The following is a 20,069-nucleotide window of genomic DNA, read 5'->3' on the forward strand; positions in this document are numbered from 1 at the left end:
AGGCATGAAATTCATAACGTTGAGCGAGTGCAAGGCAATTAAAGCCATAAAAGCGATGCTATTTCCTTTGTACGACCTCGCCAGGGTGTCGACATGCGAAGTGTGTTCCGCTGGAGGGTTGAGAAAACTGACGTGGCAATTTTATTTTCCTTTTCCACTGTCCAGACCCCCTTATGCACACATGAACGAGCGTTGTTTCGGGTCTAGGCTTTTAATTAGTTATGTTTATGGACTTTGCTGTGGGGGTACAAATGTATTTCCTTCGTCCAACCGGGGTTTTTCCGATGCACAAGCACACGCCGGACTCGGGTGGTTGGGTGTAGCAGCTGGCTTATTAAATTGGATGCTAATGCCCCGGAGTCGCTCAATAACTACATCGATAATGCTACGAGCCAAGGGTTCGAACCGGACCGGGATCCTGTTCGGGTATTCTTACTATGCCCTGGCTTCACCCTGATTGGGGTCGACAGTCGCTGTACACATACCATGGCCTGTGCAAGCCATCGGGCTAGTGTCCACTCAAGTGCACATGTCGATGGTGCGGTTTTATGTTGTCCACCGGCCTTTCCTGGCCTCTACCCGCACGGCCCCTTGCGAACTGCTGGATGAGTGTAAATTAATATGTTGTTGTCGTCAGCAGTAGTGCAGCCATCCAGGGTTAACGGTTGAGTGGCTTCTGGAAAATATTTCCAACCCAACCGACTGTGTGGAGTGTGTGCTCGAATCAGATCGGGTCTGGAGCATGTAACCTTCGAAGAAAACACCCTACTCGGAGGGAAATTATAGTGCGTAAGTAAGAGGTTCCCTATCAGCTCACTGAACCGTGTGTGAATGTTCAATGTTTTAGATTTGAAAAATAGCTGGTGAGATGCTGGAAATTTAATGTTGCCATTTCTTTCTGCTATTGAATGCTGAGAGGGTCATAACAATATTTGATATAGCATTGATTCCTTGATTTTTTTTCAAGTTCAATCACATGATGATTCAAGTTGTTTACTTAAATGGCAGATGAAAATGAAAATAAATAACTGAAATGCTCAACGATCGCTCGAAAATTGTTTGAAAATTAAATGATAAAATCTTGGGATGAATTTAGAATTTTTAAAATGTAAACCATCAATAAACGGCAAACGTAATTAATACTTAGCAAAAAAAATCTGTGGTTTAATTAATACATTCAAAGGACAAAAGTAAAAATTCACAACTTCATGAACAGCATGATAAATGTTTTTGTTCTGTAATGCATTTTCAGGGGAACACTGAAAAATGAGAAACAAAAAGATAAATATCATGCCGTGAAAGTGAGGCACACATGAGCTTGTTACTGTTTTAATGTTTTATTTCATATATATTTTTTTCCATTATTTTGTACATTCATTTATCATATATTGTTTTTTTTTCCTTTCCTCTCATCGTCAAACCGGCAACTCCTTCAGCCCCATCAATTTGCGTATCGGTTTAAGTGCATAGCTTATCTGCACCGTTCTGCCGGTTGTGCTTGTTCGGTTCTGTTGATTCAGTTTAATTTCATCATCGTCCGGCATGTGGGCGGCATATCGCGGATCCTCACCCAGGAGTATCGTCTGCGGCCATTGCCACCCATACACTCAAGCTGTGCCTTAACAGTTTTGCCATTATTTTTCCGGTTTTGGTTATGTTGTTCGTGTAACCTCGACAGACGCCATACCTCATACCATGATGTGTAAAGGGGTTTTCTTTTTGTTGTTTCTCTCCGACTGTTCGTTTGTTTAAATCTGTTTATTCACTATTTTTTCATCTGAATACGGTTACAGTTCAGGATGCTGTTTGGATGTTTTTTGTTTGTGTGTGTATGTCTTTGTTTTACTTTTCTTTTGTCGGGAGGGAGAGTGAGTTGGGGATGCTTTTTTTTATCAAGTTTTCACACTTACCGCAACAGCCCGATGGGGCTTCGCTGTTTACAAGGTCGTTTTTTTGAAATATGAAAAATATCACTCAATTATCCCAATAATATTTCGTGTTTTTCATTTCATGATTTTTTTCTGTTGTTTTTATAATTTTATCATAGTTTAACGAGTGTTTAAAAATTAACTTAATAACTTTTTATCCCACCATTCTCACACACCGCCTGTGTGAGCGGAAGCTTACGGTTCGCCTCGTTGTTCACCCTTCGCTGCAATGGTTTGACCATTCACCGGTGTGCGATTTTGCGCTTGGCTGCACTTACGAGAAGGTTTTCACTTTCCTTCCCATTACCAAGGTACCGTTTTTTTTTTACACAGTTGTTTTGCAGCCCTTTTTCCACGTTCTCGCTTCCCTTTCGCTAGCCTTTTGATTTATCTAAGGTCGGTTTTTAAATCTTTGCTAATCTTTGCCATTCGCATTCCCCTTTGCTTAGCCTTTCCACAACGCTGCGGGTCCTAGGTAGGGTCCGGTTTTATGGCCACGTTTAATTCATTTAAAATTTACTTACTCCTTTTGCTTTCGCGCTATCCGAACTGGAGCCGCCTCGGGCAGACTGACTGTGTCCGTGTGTGTGTATTTTTTTTCTCTCTTTTTTGTTTGTTTGTTTTGTCTATACCTAAGGAGATACCTAAAGTTTAAATCATTTTAACAGACTTTTGCTTAACTTACACGTTAATGCGTTTCCCGTTCCCGGTTTCGCTTTCCTTCTTCGCGGCGTCCCATTAGCCATGCGACAACTTCATTCGTTTCCCTCCCGTCTTCTCCTCTCATAAGCATTAGTACTGCCGAACGGTCGTTTAGGTCTCGCAGTTCTCCTTCGTCACGGATTTTTTTTTTTGCGGAGTATCTTGTAATCGGCATTTTTCTTCTCCCGATGGCGGCCATCACGTTCCAGCTGCACGACCTAATTTATTTAGTGGTTGCTCATATATTTCTACCAGATGGTTTATGTTAGTGCGTTTGATTTTGTTTTTTTTTTGTTTTGCTTGTTTGTTTGGGGGTTGCCTGTTGTTTGTTTGCTAGAATAAATTTACAACTAACCAGCACACGCTTGGTAAAACGTGAACAAGTGGGTTTTCTTTTTCGGGGATGAGTGTGCTTGCGTTTCATTAAAATGATGGCATGCATCTTAAATGGCTGGCCGCTTCTTTCTCGTATGGTTTTCGGGGGATATCCTTGGCCGTAGAGTTATTTTGCAATGGAAACGTTTCTTTTCCTACGGTTTGTATGATCTTATGTTACGCTTGTCTGCATGTGGGTGTGTTTTTTTGTGAGTTTGCCTGTGTAGTGTTGATCTGAGCGAATGATGTGTTGAATTACTTGACACCCGATCAGTCGGTTCGTTTCGACCCACGATCGATCCAGCGAGTGTGAGACACTTTCCCTAAAGATTTCCGAGATGATCCTCGCGAAGGATGGACTGGAAGGACACGGAGAGATATAGAAAACGTAAACTGCGGCCGTCGCCACGATGTGCGTGAGTAGAAAAGCGAACTGAGTCTCATCGAACGGCACGCGGTCGTCCTTGCTGCGTTGGCCTCAGTCGTTGCGTGACCTCACACGGTCCCTGCCCGGAGCATAGTACATGCTGCTCGCTATGCGCTGCCGTCTGCCTCGGGGTCCTGCTGGCCGTTCGCCAGCGGTGATTGTGGTGGTGCCAGTCCAGTGGAAGCTTCCAGAGGTAGTGCGAGCAGGCGTGCTGACGGGATCGACTGCTGCACGACGACGACGACGACGACGACGACGGCAAGGGGCACGTTCGGTGCACTGGGAGGAGCAAGGAGTGCCTCGTGTGTGGCGAGGCCGGGAAGCGGAGCGTAAGCTCGCAGGACAACCGGGTGTGCGCGGTGCGTGCGAACGAGGCGACGCTTAACACGGCGCGGCGAAGCAAGAAGCAGGCTACGACGAGACCGGCCGCGGTGTCCGGCCAACCCGGCCACCGGAAGTGACCGGCAGACGCAGCATACCGATGGAGCAGAGCAAGGACGACACAAGCGCCGACGCCAGCACCAAGAGCTGATGGTTGTGCGGCGTGCGATGATGCGGTTGTCCCGCGCGCTGCATTGCTGCTGGGTACTCCCCTGGAAACGGAATGGGAAACACCTGTCAAATTTTTCCCTCAAACTGTTCTTAACCAGTTGGACAGAATGTATCATTTATGGTGGAAATGGAGGCCGACATAAACCACTGAGCAAACCGCCTTTTCATTCATAATGTGAGATGAAATTCCATCTGTTCTGCATGCTTCCATCATGCATCTGCAAACTGAATCGTTAAATTTTTGCTGCAAAGTTTGAGAAAAGTGCGAATTTTATTTCTTTTTGATATCCTCTAATCAAATTGTGTGTCATTTCCATTGTAGGTGCTAGGTAATCGTGTATTATTTGCGAAAGATATTTTATTGAAGAGAACACAATCAACGCTAAGTAATTTTGCATCTCCAAATATCATAAGTGTGTGCTTCTAAAAAAACGGATATAGGTCTTCGATAACCTCAGGAGATTAATTTATGTATTTCCCGGGCAGTTTCGATGAGAAACTATTCAAAACAAATTTTTGCAGAATTTCGTGCTCTGTGGAGTGCAGCTAGAATTATAATTATTTAAATTTCGCAATCCAGCAGAAAACACCACATTTCAAAAAATGCATCAACATGGGACATACATCAATAAGCTTGATAGATTTTTTCTGAGTCGTCAAATTTTCAACAATATCATAAGGTACGTGAGAGTGTTAAAATCTCAACGAAAATTATGAATTTATCATAAGCATTCGATGCAAAGCTGAACAAGTGAGCTAAAATGTGAAAAATCATAGAAAGGTTGGTTGTAATAGATAAATTCTTTTCAGATAATTAGTTTTTAGTACATTGTTTTCCACTATTCCATCAACGCGTTCAAATAAAAGTTAAATTCTATTGTATCAGGGTTTCAGTTGCTCCTGTTAGTATTCCTGTAAAAGTATGGAATTTGAAATTAAAACAAGATAGCATTTGTCCGATAGTGAAAGTAATCTGCTAAGGTGCTAGAACCAGAGAACATTTATGAATACAGATCAATTTTTTCTCATTACATTAAGCAAGTCACGGGATTTCATTAGTCTCAAGGTTGATTCACAAAAGTAATTCCAGAGCGTCTACCAAACACAGTCTCCGAAACAATTTAGAAAGTTCTTCCAAACCGCTTCGGTTGCAGATGCCTCGCACTAGGCAGATGGCTTGCAGGGCAGTCCATCTATCTCGTGCTCAAACAAAAGAGCTTATTGGTAAAGTTGGAACGAATCAGAAATTAATTTTCCATAATCATTTCCATCACGGTCCGTTCATTTGATCGGGAAAGTTTTTGCCAATCATCCCGGAGCCCGATGGCGGGTGCCAAACGGAGCTGCTGGTTACATCTCGCAACGGTCGGGAGGCGCTTGCTGTACACCGAACCGGCCACCAGTTAACATAAATCATATCCCCGCCCTCCGTTCACCCCTGGGGTGTTGCTGACCACCCTGGATCCGAGACCCGAGAGACTGTCGGTCTGCAAATGAGCCGAGATGAGATATTAACAAATTTAATATTGACCTTCGGCCGGACGGGTCGGGCGGAATGGGGGAGGGGGGCGCAAATTGAGCCAGGAAATGTGTTTAAGTTGGTTACCGGCGGCCCGCACTTCGCCTGTTGGCACAATTCATTGGCGGGGTTTACGAAAACGCTTCGGCCGGATACGGTTTGGTTCGGTAAATAAAGCTCGAAAGCGGCTTATCGGTGCGTCCTGGCGTCCAGTGACTTCTGCCGTCTTGCGACGGAAGGTTGCCGTCTTGCGAGAATGGTCTCCGAGGGCGATGCGTACCGGTGCTGCTCCCGAGTTCGGTCCGGTCGTTCCAGGGAAATTTCCAGCACTTCCTGCGAATCGATGCAATTTTCATCCATTCGGGAGTGTTTAAGATCTTGCTGTTTAACTATCTACGCTTTTCCCGCTCGTCCATCGTATTCCAATCACAAGTAACCGACACGATACGGACATGGGAAAGCGTTTTCCCAAGCTTCTGATCAAGCCCGCCCTAGCGGCAAATGCGCCCAGGGACCATTTCGGGCTGAACGATGGTGATTTATTGACAATCTTCTGAGCGACCGGTTTGGCAGATGCGAAAAGTCTCTCCAAAGGATGCGTTTCTCGGAACCGGGCTTCAGTGAGAAAATCACACGGCTTCACTCGAGACGACCAGCCGTTTGAAGAGGTTTCCAAACAACGACGGCCAGACACGCCGGGTTCCGACAAGAATGTTTCTCCGAAGGATTCCTCCAAGCCGCTTGTGGGCACCGTAAGTGCTAAGTGGGAACGGAGTAACCGTTACCCGGGATCCGTTGCCCGTCAAGGGCAACATTTTATCAGACACAATCGTAACGAAGCGCACCCGAACGGTCCCGGCCCGGTCCATCCGTTATCATCGTCTTCGGGCTCGCAATCTAATAAAAGTCCATTATTGGAACGATCAATCAAGATTCAAAATGTAAGGCAATATAAACGAGACCTTTGAGACGTTTGCGCTGGCACGAAGGGCTGGCCTTCGTCGTAAAAAACGGACAGTGGAATTTTCTGCGAGGACGATCCGCCACCGACAGCCCACAAGGTACTGCTCACGATGGCAGCGTGAGAGAGAACAATGTGCACGTCAGCCATGTCGTGGGACCATCCGTGGAACCTCGATCCTCACGGTGAAGGCGGTTGTGCGGTCTGCAGTGGTTCATGCTCACTCATGTTGGGAAATAAATTAGTCGACCTACCGTTTAGGACGTGCACGGTGACACTTTTACTTTTGGCATTGGACGGATTGCACGTGTACTGTCCGGAATCCGATGGCCGTGCGTTCTGGATGAGCAGAAACGATGTCGTCGTGTCACCTTTCTCGGTGATGACCGAGACGCCGCCGCGAGGTGAATCGTAGCTGATAATCTGAAAAGGATAGAAAATCTGGTTAATTACAAGAGCTTTGTTATCGATGAGCAAAATCTTACCGTTTAGCAAAAATTTTAATTAAGAGTCAAGATTTAAATATGCAATTAGTGTAAGGAAATTAAAAAAATGAAAAAATAAACGAAGCACTCAAATAAAATGTAAGGCTCCTGCATGTTTAATTAAATTGTTAGTTTTATGAGTTTCGTTTGGATTACTATATAAATTATATTGGTTTAGTTTAAAAATAAGTTTACAGGTGGCTGAGTGCAACTTTTAACGCCGCATGTATCTCGAATATGTCATTATTATTGACTGACTTCATTTGATTGGTTTTTATTAGTAAGTAATGCGCAGGACAACGCATATGTTGGACAACGTTGAAGAAGTTCTGTTTTAGTATTCTGTCATTCATATCGAAAAGTTAAAGCTTCAATTGAAAACCTGGTTCCGGTCACGGATCGTCCTCAACCTCAACAACAAACGCAATAGAAGTGAAAGACTTCAAGTGGTTAAACAGTTAGAAAAATTAAGAACAGATAGGAAGTGTTAATCGGGATCAACCACTTAAAAAACAAGGCACAGAGCTTGTTGAAATTGACCAATTTAAAAGATCAGTATCTTCAACTTAGCTCATATTTTCCAACGATCCTCCATTACTACTAATAGAAATCAAATCGATAAGCAAGTATGGACCGAGTCAGCTGCCGTAAGTTCAACTGACTGGTTGTCAAAATATTTACTATTCCATAATAAAACAAAAAAGTTTTACTTTTTTCCATTTCATCGATTTTTTTATTGGACAACGTTTTTTTTAATGGAAACGTTATAGAAGCAAATACACCTTCGTTTATATTGCAAAGCCTTCTGTAAAGAATAAAATGACCTACATCACCAAATTTAACCATCGTTTAAAAGTATATAAAGCTGCTTGTTGAGTTGTATTAAAATCCCGTATTTTGCCGTGTATAAAAACCCGCCTGATGAGTAGTTCAATGTTTGTGGAATTTTTTTTTTATTTCTGTACTACACAATTACATCAGTTGTATTGTTATAATTTAATTATGAATGAATAATAATCCATGAAGCCAACACCAATGTTGTCATCTTTATTTGCAAAAATTACATTTATTCTATCTAAAAGTTACTTTTAGCAGTGATCATATTTATTTTCTTCTCATTGTGTGTTCAAAGATCATTTTCAACGTTTACTTGTGCATAAAATAGTTAACAGTGAACGTTTAAATGTGGGTAACTTCCGTTGAACGGAACATATCGTCACGATACACAAAACCACCCAGGATATGCATATTGTCGCTTTCTCTGCAGCACAATTCCATTGGCCTGACAGGCGATTTGCATGATTAATGAATCCAGTAATGTTTGCTCCCCGGCCGACCGAAAGAAACGGTTCATTGAAGTGCCGGAAACTGGATGAAAGACGAGGAGGAGTTTCGTCTGGCATCGTCCCTGGCACCGGTGCTGGTCTAATGCACCATGACCAAGTGATTTTTCCCTTTACTTTCTCATGCCGGTGCTAAAGGTCGCATGTTTCTCTTGCACACAGAGGCTACTTGTAGCGCGCCCCGTCAAAAACGTCGACAACTAGACAACGTCCCCTGCTATTCGCTGCTACTTGTTGATTGAGCTGTTCGTGGCAGGAAAAAAAACAACCATCCACTAATGATGACGCTGGTGACACTCGCCCCCACGAACGGCAATGATGATGGCCGACCGATCAACTATGCTTCCGACAGTTGTGGTTAGGTGTTCATAATGGTGCTCCAAATGAGAAGTAGTGGAGCAAATGGCAAAAATAGTCCCAAGCTTTGCAACAGAGATGCAAATAAATGAAGCTCCTGGCCGGTTCATACTACATTTAGTTCCCGTAATCATTGTCATTAGCCTCAGTAATCATCATCAATCTGGACGTTTAGTAACACGGTCAGATTTGTACCCAACAGTGTTGTTCGTTCCGATTGCTTCATCCCCGGACTCTCTGGTATTGGTACGCAAACCTCGGAAGGTGTGCACTTGCTTGCCGAGCGTGTTTGCTTGTGTGTCCACACAACTTCGTGTCGGATGTTTGCGTGCCAACGTACACTATGCTCCTGCTGCTGGTGGTGGTGGTGGTGGTGGTCAGTACTTTGCTGGAAAAGCTGGGTCGATTTTTTCTGACCATCGACAACGGGATTCACGCTGCCGGACCATATCAGGCTTATTGCAAACAAGGCCAACGGGTTCCCCAGCCGGAAGGGCGCACAAAAAAAATCATTGCCCACCCTCAATCCGACACCTGCACCGGCGTCCAACTTTCCTCAACCCCTTTCGACCTGCAAGCCATTGGGGACGTAATTTTGTTTCATGAATTATTGATGAGCAAATATTTGAGAGTTGCGCAGCTGTTTACACTTGATCAGGCCTCACCACCATGCTGCTTGGCGTATGATGTTCGAAGCGAGGTATGACGCGGCTCCTGCCAGAGGTGTCGGTTTATTTTAGGGTTCAGACTCCGTTTGTTGCCACAACGAATCTCTACCCACTATCCATTTGGTTTGGGATCTCGCTCGTAAGTCGTCCACATCACTGCTCATGCTCCGCTAATTTCTTGCCTACCGCATGCTGCCTTCTGTAAAGCTTAAAATCGGCCATGTTTCCAGCGGTTGATTTTGCGCTCCTTCCCCAGGTACGTGTACGGACGTTTTTTTAGCTATTTTATTTTGATAAAAAGCCACGTTCATTCTGCAACAGGTTTAGCGCAATATCCAGCACCACCGGAACGGCCAGCATCCGGCATCCGGTTTCCGGTGTGGATCAACAACATCAACAGTATCAGATTTAACGAAAACACCCTCGCATGTTGGTGAACAATATAATAAAAATGGCGCCTCACCAGGGGTTGGAAGCTTACGCAATCTCTGTGGTTAAAAATTTTCATCAAGTGGTAGCAAAAGTTGAACCCTATTTGGTTCAGTTGGCAGGAAGCGAGCACAGGAAATGCCGTAACTAGTAACCAAGTGATGGGACTTCATGAAACGCTACGATAAGCACCAATAACTTTACCTCCGTATGTAGGCAATGAATCTATCTGGGACAGTGTGTTGATGCCACATTTAGAAAAATAATTACCATTCTGAAAGTTTTCGATAAACTTGTTTCTGGTTTGTTCACCGATACTATGAGGGCTTTATAAATATTATAAATAAATATAAAATTAGAAGCGCTTCTCTATTTGGAAAAAGCTTTGTGCCATATTAATTCTTTTTATTATTATTTTTAAAACCTGACATATTTTTCTGTGATATTTTATTTAAAACGAAATTTAATTTCCAAGAGGTTTGAATTCATTCATTGATAGTTGATTCCATAATGTCGTACTAATTTGATTTCAACTAGTTGATAAACATGTTTACTACTAAATATAGAAAGAAGAATAAATAAATCTAAATAAATAAATTGTAACACAAACTGATTCGCTAAGGCCCATTAAAGGCTTGATTTTTTAAAATTTTTAATCCGTTAAACTTTTGTTCACAGTGTTTTAAATATTTTTTTTAAATTTTCGTAAGTATTTGAAATGGAAGCATATGGTTTGGTTTCGTTTGTTTCTCTCGCTGGTCATTGGAATTTTGTTTAACGCTACTGTACGGTTCACTCTTACTAAGGACGGATTACTCTTTGCACATTCTCTTGGTGTTTCTTACATCGTCGAGGCTCTTTCTGTATTCTGTATGTGATATTCAGTCAATGCTCTCGGTCTACTTGTCTATGTACACATTATGGCTGCACTGAATTCGGTACATTAATTCATTTACGATTATTTTGACCGCTATTTCAATTTTAGATTGTAAAATCCCAAAATCGGTTGAATTTTTTTTTTCAAAACGAAAAACTTAATATCTAAAATTGTATTCTAACACAAAAATAAAAGATTTTTCATTTCCAGTTCCTAGAACCAAATTGACCAAGTTTGAAGAGTTTTTAGATAATTTTGTAGTTTTTCAGGAAATTTAAAATCCGCTATTGACTTTGTAGAATATTTATTATTTATTTTTTCGGGTTTTGGGATTTTAGACGCACCTTCCCTGCTAACTCGGTGTAAAGCAAAATAGATCGAATTAAAGTTCTTTTCAGCTTTTAATTTTTTTAAATGCAAAAAGTAAGTACAGAAAAAAGGGGCAGTAGAAATCAAATACATTAAATAACTATTTCATTTATTTACGATACAAAATGATGCCTTTGGTGTTTTAAAAAGTATGGTCAAAGTCGATCACTTCAGAAAAATCAAAAGAAAGAAAAAGAATGAAAAAGTCAAACATCTCCTCGGTTCCGGGTCATTACGGTAGCGTCTCGTAAAGATGCAATGTGAGCACCTTATTGGAGTGGTTCCGACAAAACCCTGACGCTCGGGGTACCATTTTGACTTCCTGCGCCAAAGCGCTGTCAGCAAGTCCGCTGACGGGACCGAGGATTTTAATTTTCCACCTGACGGACCAACCCCGTCAACGAGCGTTGGACTGACAGTTCGAATTCCTAGCGTTGGCTTTTGTAGTTGAGCTTGGGGGATTGTGTCAGTGTACGTGCATCCGACATCGTGTTCAATATCCTATTAATTCATTTAGTTTTAGCTCATCTTTTCGCCGTTTCGAGGTGTGCCGCTTTTTCGACACACACACACAAACGCACCTTGCAATGCAGTGTCCGGTCCTTCCGTACGTTCGATTAAACAGTCCTGCAGATGGCACACCGTCCGAGAGGGCATCCGCATGGTCTCCGGATCGATCGAAACGGCCGAGGACGAGTCGGTGGCGTAGCCAACGCTATGCTTAATCTACCTGTCCATGTCTAACGGGCAGTTTCGACTGCGGGTGCATCAGTGCTCGTAAACGGTACCGTGGAACCCATTTGCACTGTCATTTATGCGGCCCCGGCTTCCACCGCGCGGCAAGGCCGCGAGGATGAGACCGATGGCCGGTGACGCTTATAGCCGGTGCAGCAGCCGAACGCAGCGCGCAACGGTGCATCCATGAATATGGTAATGGATTTTCCGGGAGAATGGAGTTCCCGGGCGGAATATAAATTAGCGAACCAAGGTGAAACCAGATCCCCGATCGCTCCGCTGCACCGTGCTTTGCTGGGTGGTGTCGATTTTTCGAATCCAATTTTTTCTTTTCGGTTTTGATTTTGGACATTCTTTCTTCTCCCACCGTCCGCTATGGCAACAGTATCAACCGTGGCATGACCGCTTACTGGTTGTGGACTTTCTTTTTCGGGGATGAAAAATGAAACAAAAAATCATACTAAAACTTCACGAACCTTTCACCGTTTGGCGTAATTCCGTAATGCTTATTACGGAAATGGAGAGGATTTTATCCTGCCCATGTGCCGCAAGGGCGCAACGAGCTGCAAAAAGAGGAAAATCATGCACATCATGTGCGAAAAAAGAGAGCGTTGGTGAACGATCCGAGTCGTTCCGTTGGTCGGGATTATCCTCGATACGTGCAGCGCTACGGGTTCAGGACAGTAGTATGTGAGGAATCAATTACTTCATTAGGTGTGTCGGTAAAAATCAATTAGCCTGCGATGCATACCCATCCGAAAGCAAGTGCTTTTCACATTTAACTTTTACATACTGTGACTGCAGAAAAGAGCAGGTATATCATACCATATGGCTCATTTTACTCAATTTGTTCGACAGTAACATGAAGGTGAATTTAAAATTACTAAATTCAGTCCAGCTTTAGTGTGTTCAATTAGTATAAGGAAAACAAATATCTTTGTACTAGATAATATGGGCACATAGATTACAATTAATCAATGTTTCGGGTGCGATCAGTAGAACCAAGTCAGAAAATTAGGAAAACTGTATTTGTAGAATGCATCTTGGGTGCTCTTAGGCACATTTAATTTGCAACAGAGAGCATACTACTCGTTTAATTACTTACCGCGTTATTATGGTTCCAGAAGATGTACGCGGGTGGCTCTGGCGAGTCCTTTACAACGCATGTCAAATTTATCGTTGAGCCGCTCTCGATGTACAGATCTGGCGCGCCAATGATTTCTGTCGAAGGTTCTGTAAATGAGAAAGAACGTTAACGGTTCATTATGAATGCAATATTAATTTTAGCAATAGTTCATTAATTGTTATACGCGCGATTTTTTGCAGGAAGCAATCAGTAGTTCCAGTTCGTCAATGAATTCATCGGCGAGTAATAAAACAATATTTTTAATATCGGAAGAGGTAGAACTGTTTCAGGTATAACGAGTACTTGGATATTCCTCTACCGATACATAAGTACTATTTCCTGTTAACTCATTATTTATTTTATAAAAATCCAAAAAATCTTAGCCATTAATAGGCAAATAAGTTCCATTAACTCGGTGGATCATTATTGGTTGTCTGGAATACTATTCAGATACAATTAACTTATATGCCGGTTAATATGCCGGTTATCGGCCATTATTGCAACTCTCGCAACTTCTTGGCCGGATTTCGGTTCTCGATAATGAAAAAGCAAGCGTTTGCTTCAAACTATCATAGCACGCGTTAAAAGCCTTCGCTTTATTTGTCCGTTTTCGAGCCAAGAAAAAAGCCATCCACTTTCTTGGCTCCCTATATACCTTCTTGATCGGTGGCAGAGGTGACCCGGCGAGCTTTTTTGTCCCTCCACATATTACCGGTGTCTTATATGTGGCTTGCAAACAACATTATTCAAATGTAGCAAACGGCTTGAGTAAACGAAATATGTTTGCATCATAACGATTCGAAAGAAGTTCGCATTTCTTTTTGTTTTGCTAAATTTGTGAAATCACCGCAAGGAAAATGAAAATTTCTTATTTATATTCAAATATTTCGAAATTTGTCTGCTTTTAACAAAGTGAGTCAGCCGATTAAGAAATTGAATCCTTGTCTTAAAATAAGAACGGTACAGACCGTAAAAACCGTTCGGAAAGGAAACTCAATACCCTCGACGTAGAGCAAACGCAATCTTCTTACGGTGCCAAAGTAAAAGTCTAAGAAGCTAGGCTATGCAACACAAAGTACAAGACGATGAAACGTGAGAAAAAAAAATGCTTAAACAACAACGAAAACTCTAAAAAGCACCCCGGGAAGCCTGCCAACAAACTCACACAATCTGAGAAACCTGATAACGAAACCGATGGGTAGAAAAAAAAAACATTCTCACCAGTCAGTCTCAGTCGTTCGCTTGAACTTCCAGTGTGTGTGTGTGTGTATGGCACTGTTTTTCAACCCTTCCAACAGGCCTGTACTCTTTGGATCGATTGCATTCGCCTGCTTGGCGGTGTTTCGTTCGGATCGGAAACGTTGGACGTTGCTTTTCTTTTCCCTTCCATTATTTGCCGCTATTTCATGTTGGGAAGATTTATGCCGTGCTTCACCTGCCCGATGTGCCACCCGAAATGGCAGAAGAAAAGCGCACGGGAGGTTTTTCTTCGAGCCCCGGTATTGCCTTTCACAACTCGATACACAACGAACGCGGGGACGGAGGAAAGGAGGAACGGTACGGAAAGGAATAAGGTAGCTTATGTGTGGCCTAAGCCCACCGACATAAGGACATTCACACACAACGAAAACACACGGTGAAGGAAGCGGCAAGAAAACCCTGCAACAAAGGTATACCTGGGCTAACGTTGGGGTGTGTGTGTGCTTGTGTGTGGCATTGTTTTGGCAGAATTTTCAATTCGTCCCCAAAACTGGACCCAGCGGTCCGTTTTGTGCTCGTGGACAATATTACGTTTCTGGTTGGGGCGTCCGGTTTCGCTTGGCTGAAAAACATTCCTAGAAAACAGCACGCCCGCAGGGAGGCTAAGGAATCCGTCAGGGAAAAGGGTTACCGTACGATGGGTGGGTGAAACGTGGGATGAAAAGACAAAAAAGTGTTGAATTTATGCGAAGAGAGCGGGGGCACGATCCGTGCGACGGGTGGACGGGTCGGATGTCTTGGGTTCTTTTGTCTACAAAACTTCCAACGCCGTTTGTTTGCCTTTCACTGCGAAGGATCGCTTTCGATGGTCGGGAGGTTTTGGAGCATTCACCATTTCACCATCGGCTTATTACTAACACGGGGAGTAATAAATCAAATATTTTCACTTGATTCTATTTCCTTCCCGACGCAAAACCCGTCAGCTGTCTCCGTCCTCGGCCCCTCGCCGGAGGAAATGATTGAAAACAGAACGGTTTGATTGCGTCGCTCTCCTTTTTCACCTCGGACTTCGAACCCGGAGTTGCAGGTTGTGATCTCTTTCGCTCCCGCTCCGTATGATGCTACCGGAAAGCCACGTAGGGATAGCACAGGGAAGGATTCCTTGTCTCGCAAATCGATAAGAAAATCGTCGAGGAAAATTCGTGCTAATTCCGTAGCGTAGCACATCCGTGCGCCACTACATAGCACTCGATCACCAGCCAACCAAATAGCATCCGGAATCGAAGGAAGGAAACGGTGCCGAACATCGACATCGGGCTGTCACTGGGGAAAATGGATGTTATTTTAATCCCGCGTATATTAACCCGGATGCTTGAGCCGCCGGCCGGAAAGCGGCTCCCGCCGGGACGATGTGTGGAATTCCCCATTATCGGAATTTATGATAATTCATCAATTAGTATTTTTTTCCCGCCGCTTCTCTTAAGCACAGCTTTGAGCGTAATCACGCAGCTGCAACCATTCACATGACGTGCGCGATAATGGGAACCATGCGGTTCAGCTTTAAGACAAGCTTAATGTTTGAGCGGTTTCATTCCATGCGTTCAATCGTTTATCTGCCTTAAGTGAAATTATATTTAATTGAAAAAAGGTAATATGTTTCATATGAATTTAGCCTAAAATGGGAAGAATCTTACATTAAGATGGATTAAGTTTTCCCATTAAGCCACTCGTCATGCACCGTAAAGGTATTTTTGATTTTGATACTCAGAACGTATAAGTTTTTTTCAAGCTAAAATTTATTCAAATGTTTCATAAACTTTATCAACAAGTGTCGAAAAACAGTAATGAACACTGTGGGGCTTGTAATAACTTTGCCAAATGTACAAGCATTCTTGATCTGGTTACTGTTACGTTGTTCGAGAATGCGTATAATTTAGTAAATTAGTTTATATTTTATGGTACTGCTAGCTTGGCGCTCAGGCGATGCTCCGTGAAGAAAGGATTGAGAAAATAATCGTGGTTTCTTGAGAGATTTTAATTTAAATGAGTTATTTAATTGAGTAGTTTAAAATTGTTGATATTTAAACGATTTTTCCGTGTTGTATAAACCTTGTTGAATAACTTTACTGGATACACCTTGGCATATGTTTCAATTATAAAATATAGAAGATTTTATTAAAAACGTAATCAAATAAATTTTCAACAACATCTACAGTGCTTTAACTTAATGTGTGGAAAGTTACAAAACCGACGGCTCAGTCTAGGTAGAGTTTTTAGTGTACACAAAACTCCACACATATAAAAAATTAAAATATATTAATAGATTTGTTGACCTAAAGTATGTATGCAAATGGTAGCTGACCATTTATTTATCCATCGCAGGGAAATATTTTGATTGTTGCAATGGAAATGCATCGAACAACATATGCGGTTGAAGCAATGGAAAAAGTTAGTGTGCTTTAGTGCACACAACGAGGAGCAATCGTTACTGCGAGGATCGGCCAATAAAGTTTGGCCAAAAGTTTTCCCGGCGATAAGCTAAGCGGGTTTCCTAAACACTTGCACACCCTGTGTAATGGAAGTTTATTTTTGGCCAGTGGAAACTTTCCGCTTCCGGTAATGTTCCTCGCAGGGCATCTCCGGCGGTATCTGGATGGTGCTAACGATGTCCAGAAATAGCTGCCGCTCGACGTACCGTCTCGGAGAATACGGAGTCTAGGCGTACCCGAGTTACACTCGGAATGTTGCTTCCTCCGGCGGTGAAAACTTTCGACCTTTTCCCAACCGGAACCGGACCCGGCCTGGATGCCTGGGCTGGAGTTTTGCCACCTTCTCCCGGGGAATCCTTTTAAGCTTCCACGGTCCGCCTTGTCCTCGAAGACACGGACGGAATGCGCTCTCCAATATTTATCGATGGTTTTAATTGCTCCACACTCAGTTTTATGAGTTTGTCGATTAAGCCGTGGTTTGGTTTATTTCTTCCGTATGCAAATGAGCACGGAAATTTATCGTGCCATGTAGCAAGATATGCTGCACATGAGGACGCACGGCCTTGGTCGCACTCGTGCTGCACGAGCTCCTACACCTCGGTCTCGTGGCGTTCCGTGTGCCCCTTTATCCAACATCAGCAGTCAGACAGTGGAGGAAGATGTTGGCAGTGCGGCTGTGTTGGTGTGATTTGATACGGAAAATTGCTTTCGGGGTTTTCCCGTGATTTATTGTGACCCGATCTAGTGGCGATGGATCCTTGGCTGGGCCACGAGCTTTGCTGGCAATCCGGGGAAGATTTGTTCTTCATCACGAGCGTACGCTGGAACCGTGGCGTCTGATTTAATTTCGAGCTTTGGGGTGGGCTGAGGAAGGGATTCTGGTCTAAGAATAAGTGCCCACAATTTACTTCGTGGTGCCATGCTGCACTTAGTGGTTGGCGTAATTATTTTCTGTCTGTAACAGGGTGAGTCGGATGTTACGTCTTCGCTGGACGATCGACGAAGTTTGTGCAGGAAACGACTTAACAAGGATAACACATTAATTTTTTCTCGGGTTTTGCAGTAATTTAACTATAGTTTACGTTTGCATAACAAGTTTGTAAGGAATGAGTATTCTACATTTATAATGCTGATTGTTTCTTGTTAACACCAATCTCTCTCTTTCTCCGTCTTCTTTCACGTAACAACCTTCTGCCCGTTAAGATTTATTTTAGATAGTTTTCTTTGCTTGCGAGAATAGTCAGATTCTATTATATGGAGGGCCGTCTCATCTCAGTTAAGATTCCACCCTTTACCACCGACAGGATGCCTCTGCCCTCTCGGGAAACACTCTATGTCTCTGTGTTGATGTCAATAGCAAATTTCAAAAATCCTAGCGAAGTACGACAAGAAGTTATAAATCCCCAAAAAATGGTCCACGTATGCACAGGATCATTTGAAAGGAAATGTTCCGTTTACAAAAATAATAGTTTTTGTTTCACTATGCTAAGACTATTAGTTTATGTACCTACAGCTCGATTACGGAAGAAATCGCCGATTGTAGCCAAATTTATAATGAAATGAAAAATAGCTTAAATGAAATTGAACAGTGTCACCGTGAATACTAATAGGTTAGTAGCTTAAATTAAACCACAAGAAAATGGAAAAGCACGCTATATAATTCAAATACAAACCCAGTCTTCTGTAAAAAGAAATCATTCAATTTAAAAAATTGAATTTTCCTTACTTTTTTTGCTTTATTTAGTTTTATTCAGTTGGAATAATTTTTTTTGATTCTTTCGTTTACCCTTATAAAAACGTAATAAAAATATCCATTACTCGATTTGAGTTTCTTGTTTCGATACAGCAACTGTAACATTAGGGCAATCAGATAACCTGGTACATGGATTTCTATTCAGCGAAAAACAACTTGGCTACATGAATCATTGTGAATTTTCGTGGATAAAAGTAAACAAATCCTTCCTTTCCCTTTGGCTGCTTTGTCAGGGAGTTTGGGGTTTCGAAAGTGCATCGCTTTGGTGTGTTGTCGTTTCGTTAGCGAAACCGTTGTAAATTCTTGCACATTAGCACCGTTGACGGTCGCTAAATCGCGCTAAGCCTCTTGTTTGTAATTGCCAAACGGGTCGGATTAGGTGCGATTGCATGCAGCTCCCACTTGACGATGTTTTCGGTTCAGATTTTCATTTTATGACCTACGTAATCTAGGCTGTTTTGTTGTACCTATCGAGTGTGTTAATGGTACGATGAACGTAGGTTTAACCGATGTCATTACTTTAGCTTTGTTATCGATTGCAAATGATTTCTGCTGATCATGTGTCACATGTTGGAAATATTTACTCCGTAACCAGGATGATGTCGATGGAATGACAAACTTCGCTTGTATTCAATCCGGAAATGGACGGAAACGACTGTGTCCATCAAATTGGTGAAACTTGTTTGTGGGAGTTGCTAAAACGAAGCCAAAGAATGTTGCCAGAACCTGTGCTTGCTCAAGTTTTCCAGGTTACATGCGAAAAGTTATGCAGGGACAATTACTCAATATTTGAGCGGATAGTAGAGCGTTGTGATTCCTGTAAAATTCGTGTAAACTTCATACACGTTTAAGGTCTCGGGCTTCAGATGGCTTGTCGGTAACCAGGTACGTTATTTCGTACCTGGTATTTATTTCCCTCGTTGTCCGGTTGACAAGGAGAACCAAATTAACTCTAACGTAAATGGTATCAGAAACCTATTGCGTTTCTGGTGCGATCAACAACGCAAGGTATGCAAAAACCCAGGAGCAATCCAACGGGACTGCATTGCAGCAGGATGTTTACACACACCAGTCCATAGAAACGGTATGCTCTTGTTAAACTTTCGTATCCCAGGCAACACATGTGGACAATGAATTCGCGGCTGGAACTGCACTGCATTCGAAGCCAAATTTATCCAGCGAACGGAATATATGGATTCGTAACGTTTACGCTATGACGGTGGATTTTACCGGACCACTTCTGCGAAAAGATGAGGACAGAGACTTGGACCGTACCTTTCGTTACCAATTGCAGCTGGCATTCGCCGACAGCCCGCAGAGCTAAGCCATTGAATTAGTGCAGGGATGTAGTGTCTATGGGAAACGCTGAATTATCGCACCATTACCTCTCACTGAATCCGGTTTCAAACGATACCTTTACAGTAGTCAACGCATTTACAACGGGATCCGTTTCCGATTCAATCCGCATTGTTCAATTGTGGGACAAGGTATGCACATAGGTACACTATGTTGGTATGAGCACGGAGCTATCTGGAGGTAAACTGGTTTTGATTCTGGTGAATAAACAGGTAGTAAAATATTTACTCACGTTTCATACTTGCTTGGCTGTGATAAACATTGCTTTGGAAAACAATTTTCGGTAGCCATTGTGCAGAAGCAGAGTATAAACTGTCTCGGACGGTATGTGTAGTCTCTAAATTCTTTAGTGCCGGTTCACTAGGACTACCATGAAGAATGCTATATGTAAATACCGGGACTTGGCTATTCATTGAAT

The 20,069-nt window shown here is 42.7% G+C and overlaps 1 protein-coding gene across 1 annotated transcript in view; it reads right to left on the bottom strand.

Annotated features, from left to right (window-relative positions):
- Window positions 1–1,248: 1,248 nt before the first annotated feature.
- Window positions 1,249–20,069, bottom strand: part of LOC131284670 (hemicentin-2-like) — a 79,421-nt gene continuing 60,600 nt past the window's right edge. Inside the window, exons 4-7 of the mRNA XM_058313533.1 lie at window positions 12,833–12,960; window positions 6,719–6,887; window positions 3,877–4,047; window positions 1,249–1,259 (exon numbers count right to left, since the gene is read on the bottom strand). Of these exons, the coding sequence (XP_058169516.1) occupies window positions 1,249–1,259; window positions 3,877–4,047; window positions 6,719–6,887; window positions 12,833–12,960 (479 nt within the window). The remainder of the gene's footprint in view (window positions 1,260–3,876; window positions 4,048–6,718; window positions 6,888–12,832; window positions 12,961–20,069) is intronic.

This window comes from Anopheles ziemanni, chromosome 3 (assembly GCF_943734765.1).
Source record: "Anopheles ziemanni chromosome 3, idAnoZiCoDA_A2_x.2, whole genome shotgun sequence".
In the NCBI taxonomy this organism is placed as follows: domain Eukaryota; kingdom Metazoa; phylum Arthropoda; class Insecta; order Diptera; family Culicidae; genus Anopheles; species Anopheles ziemanni.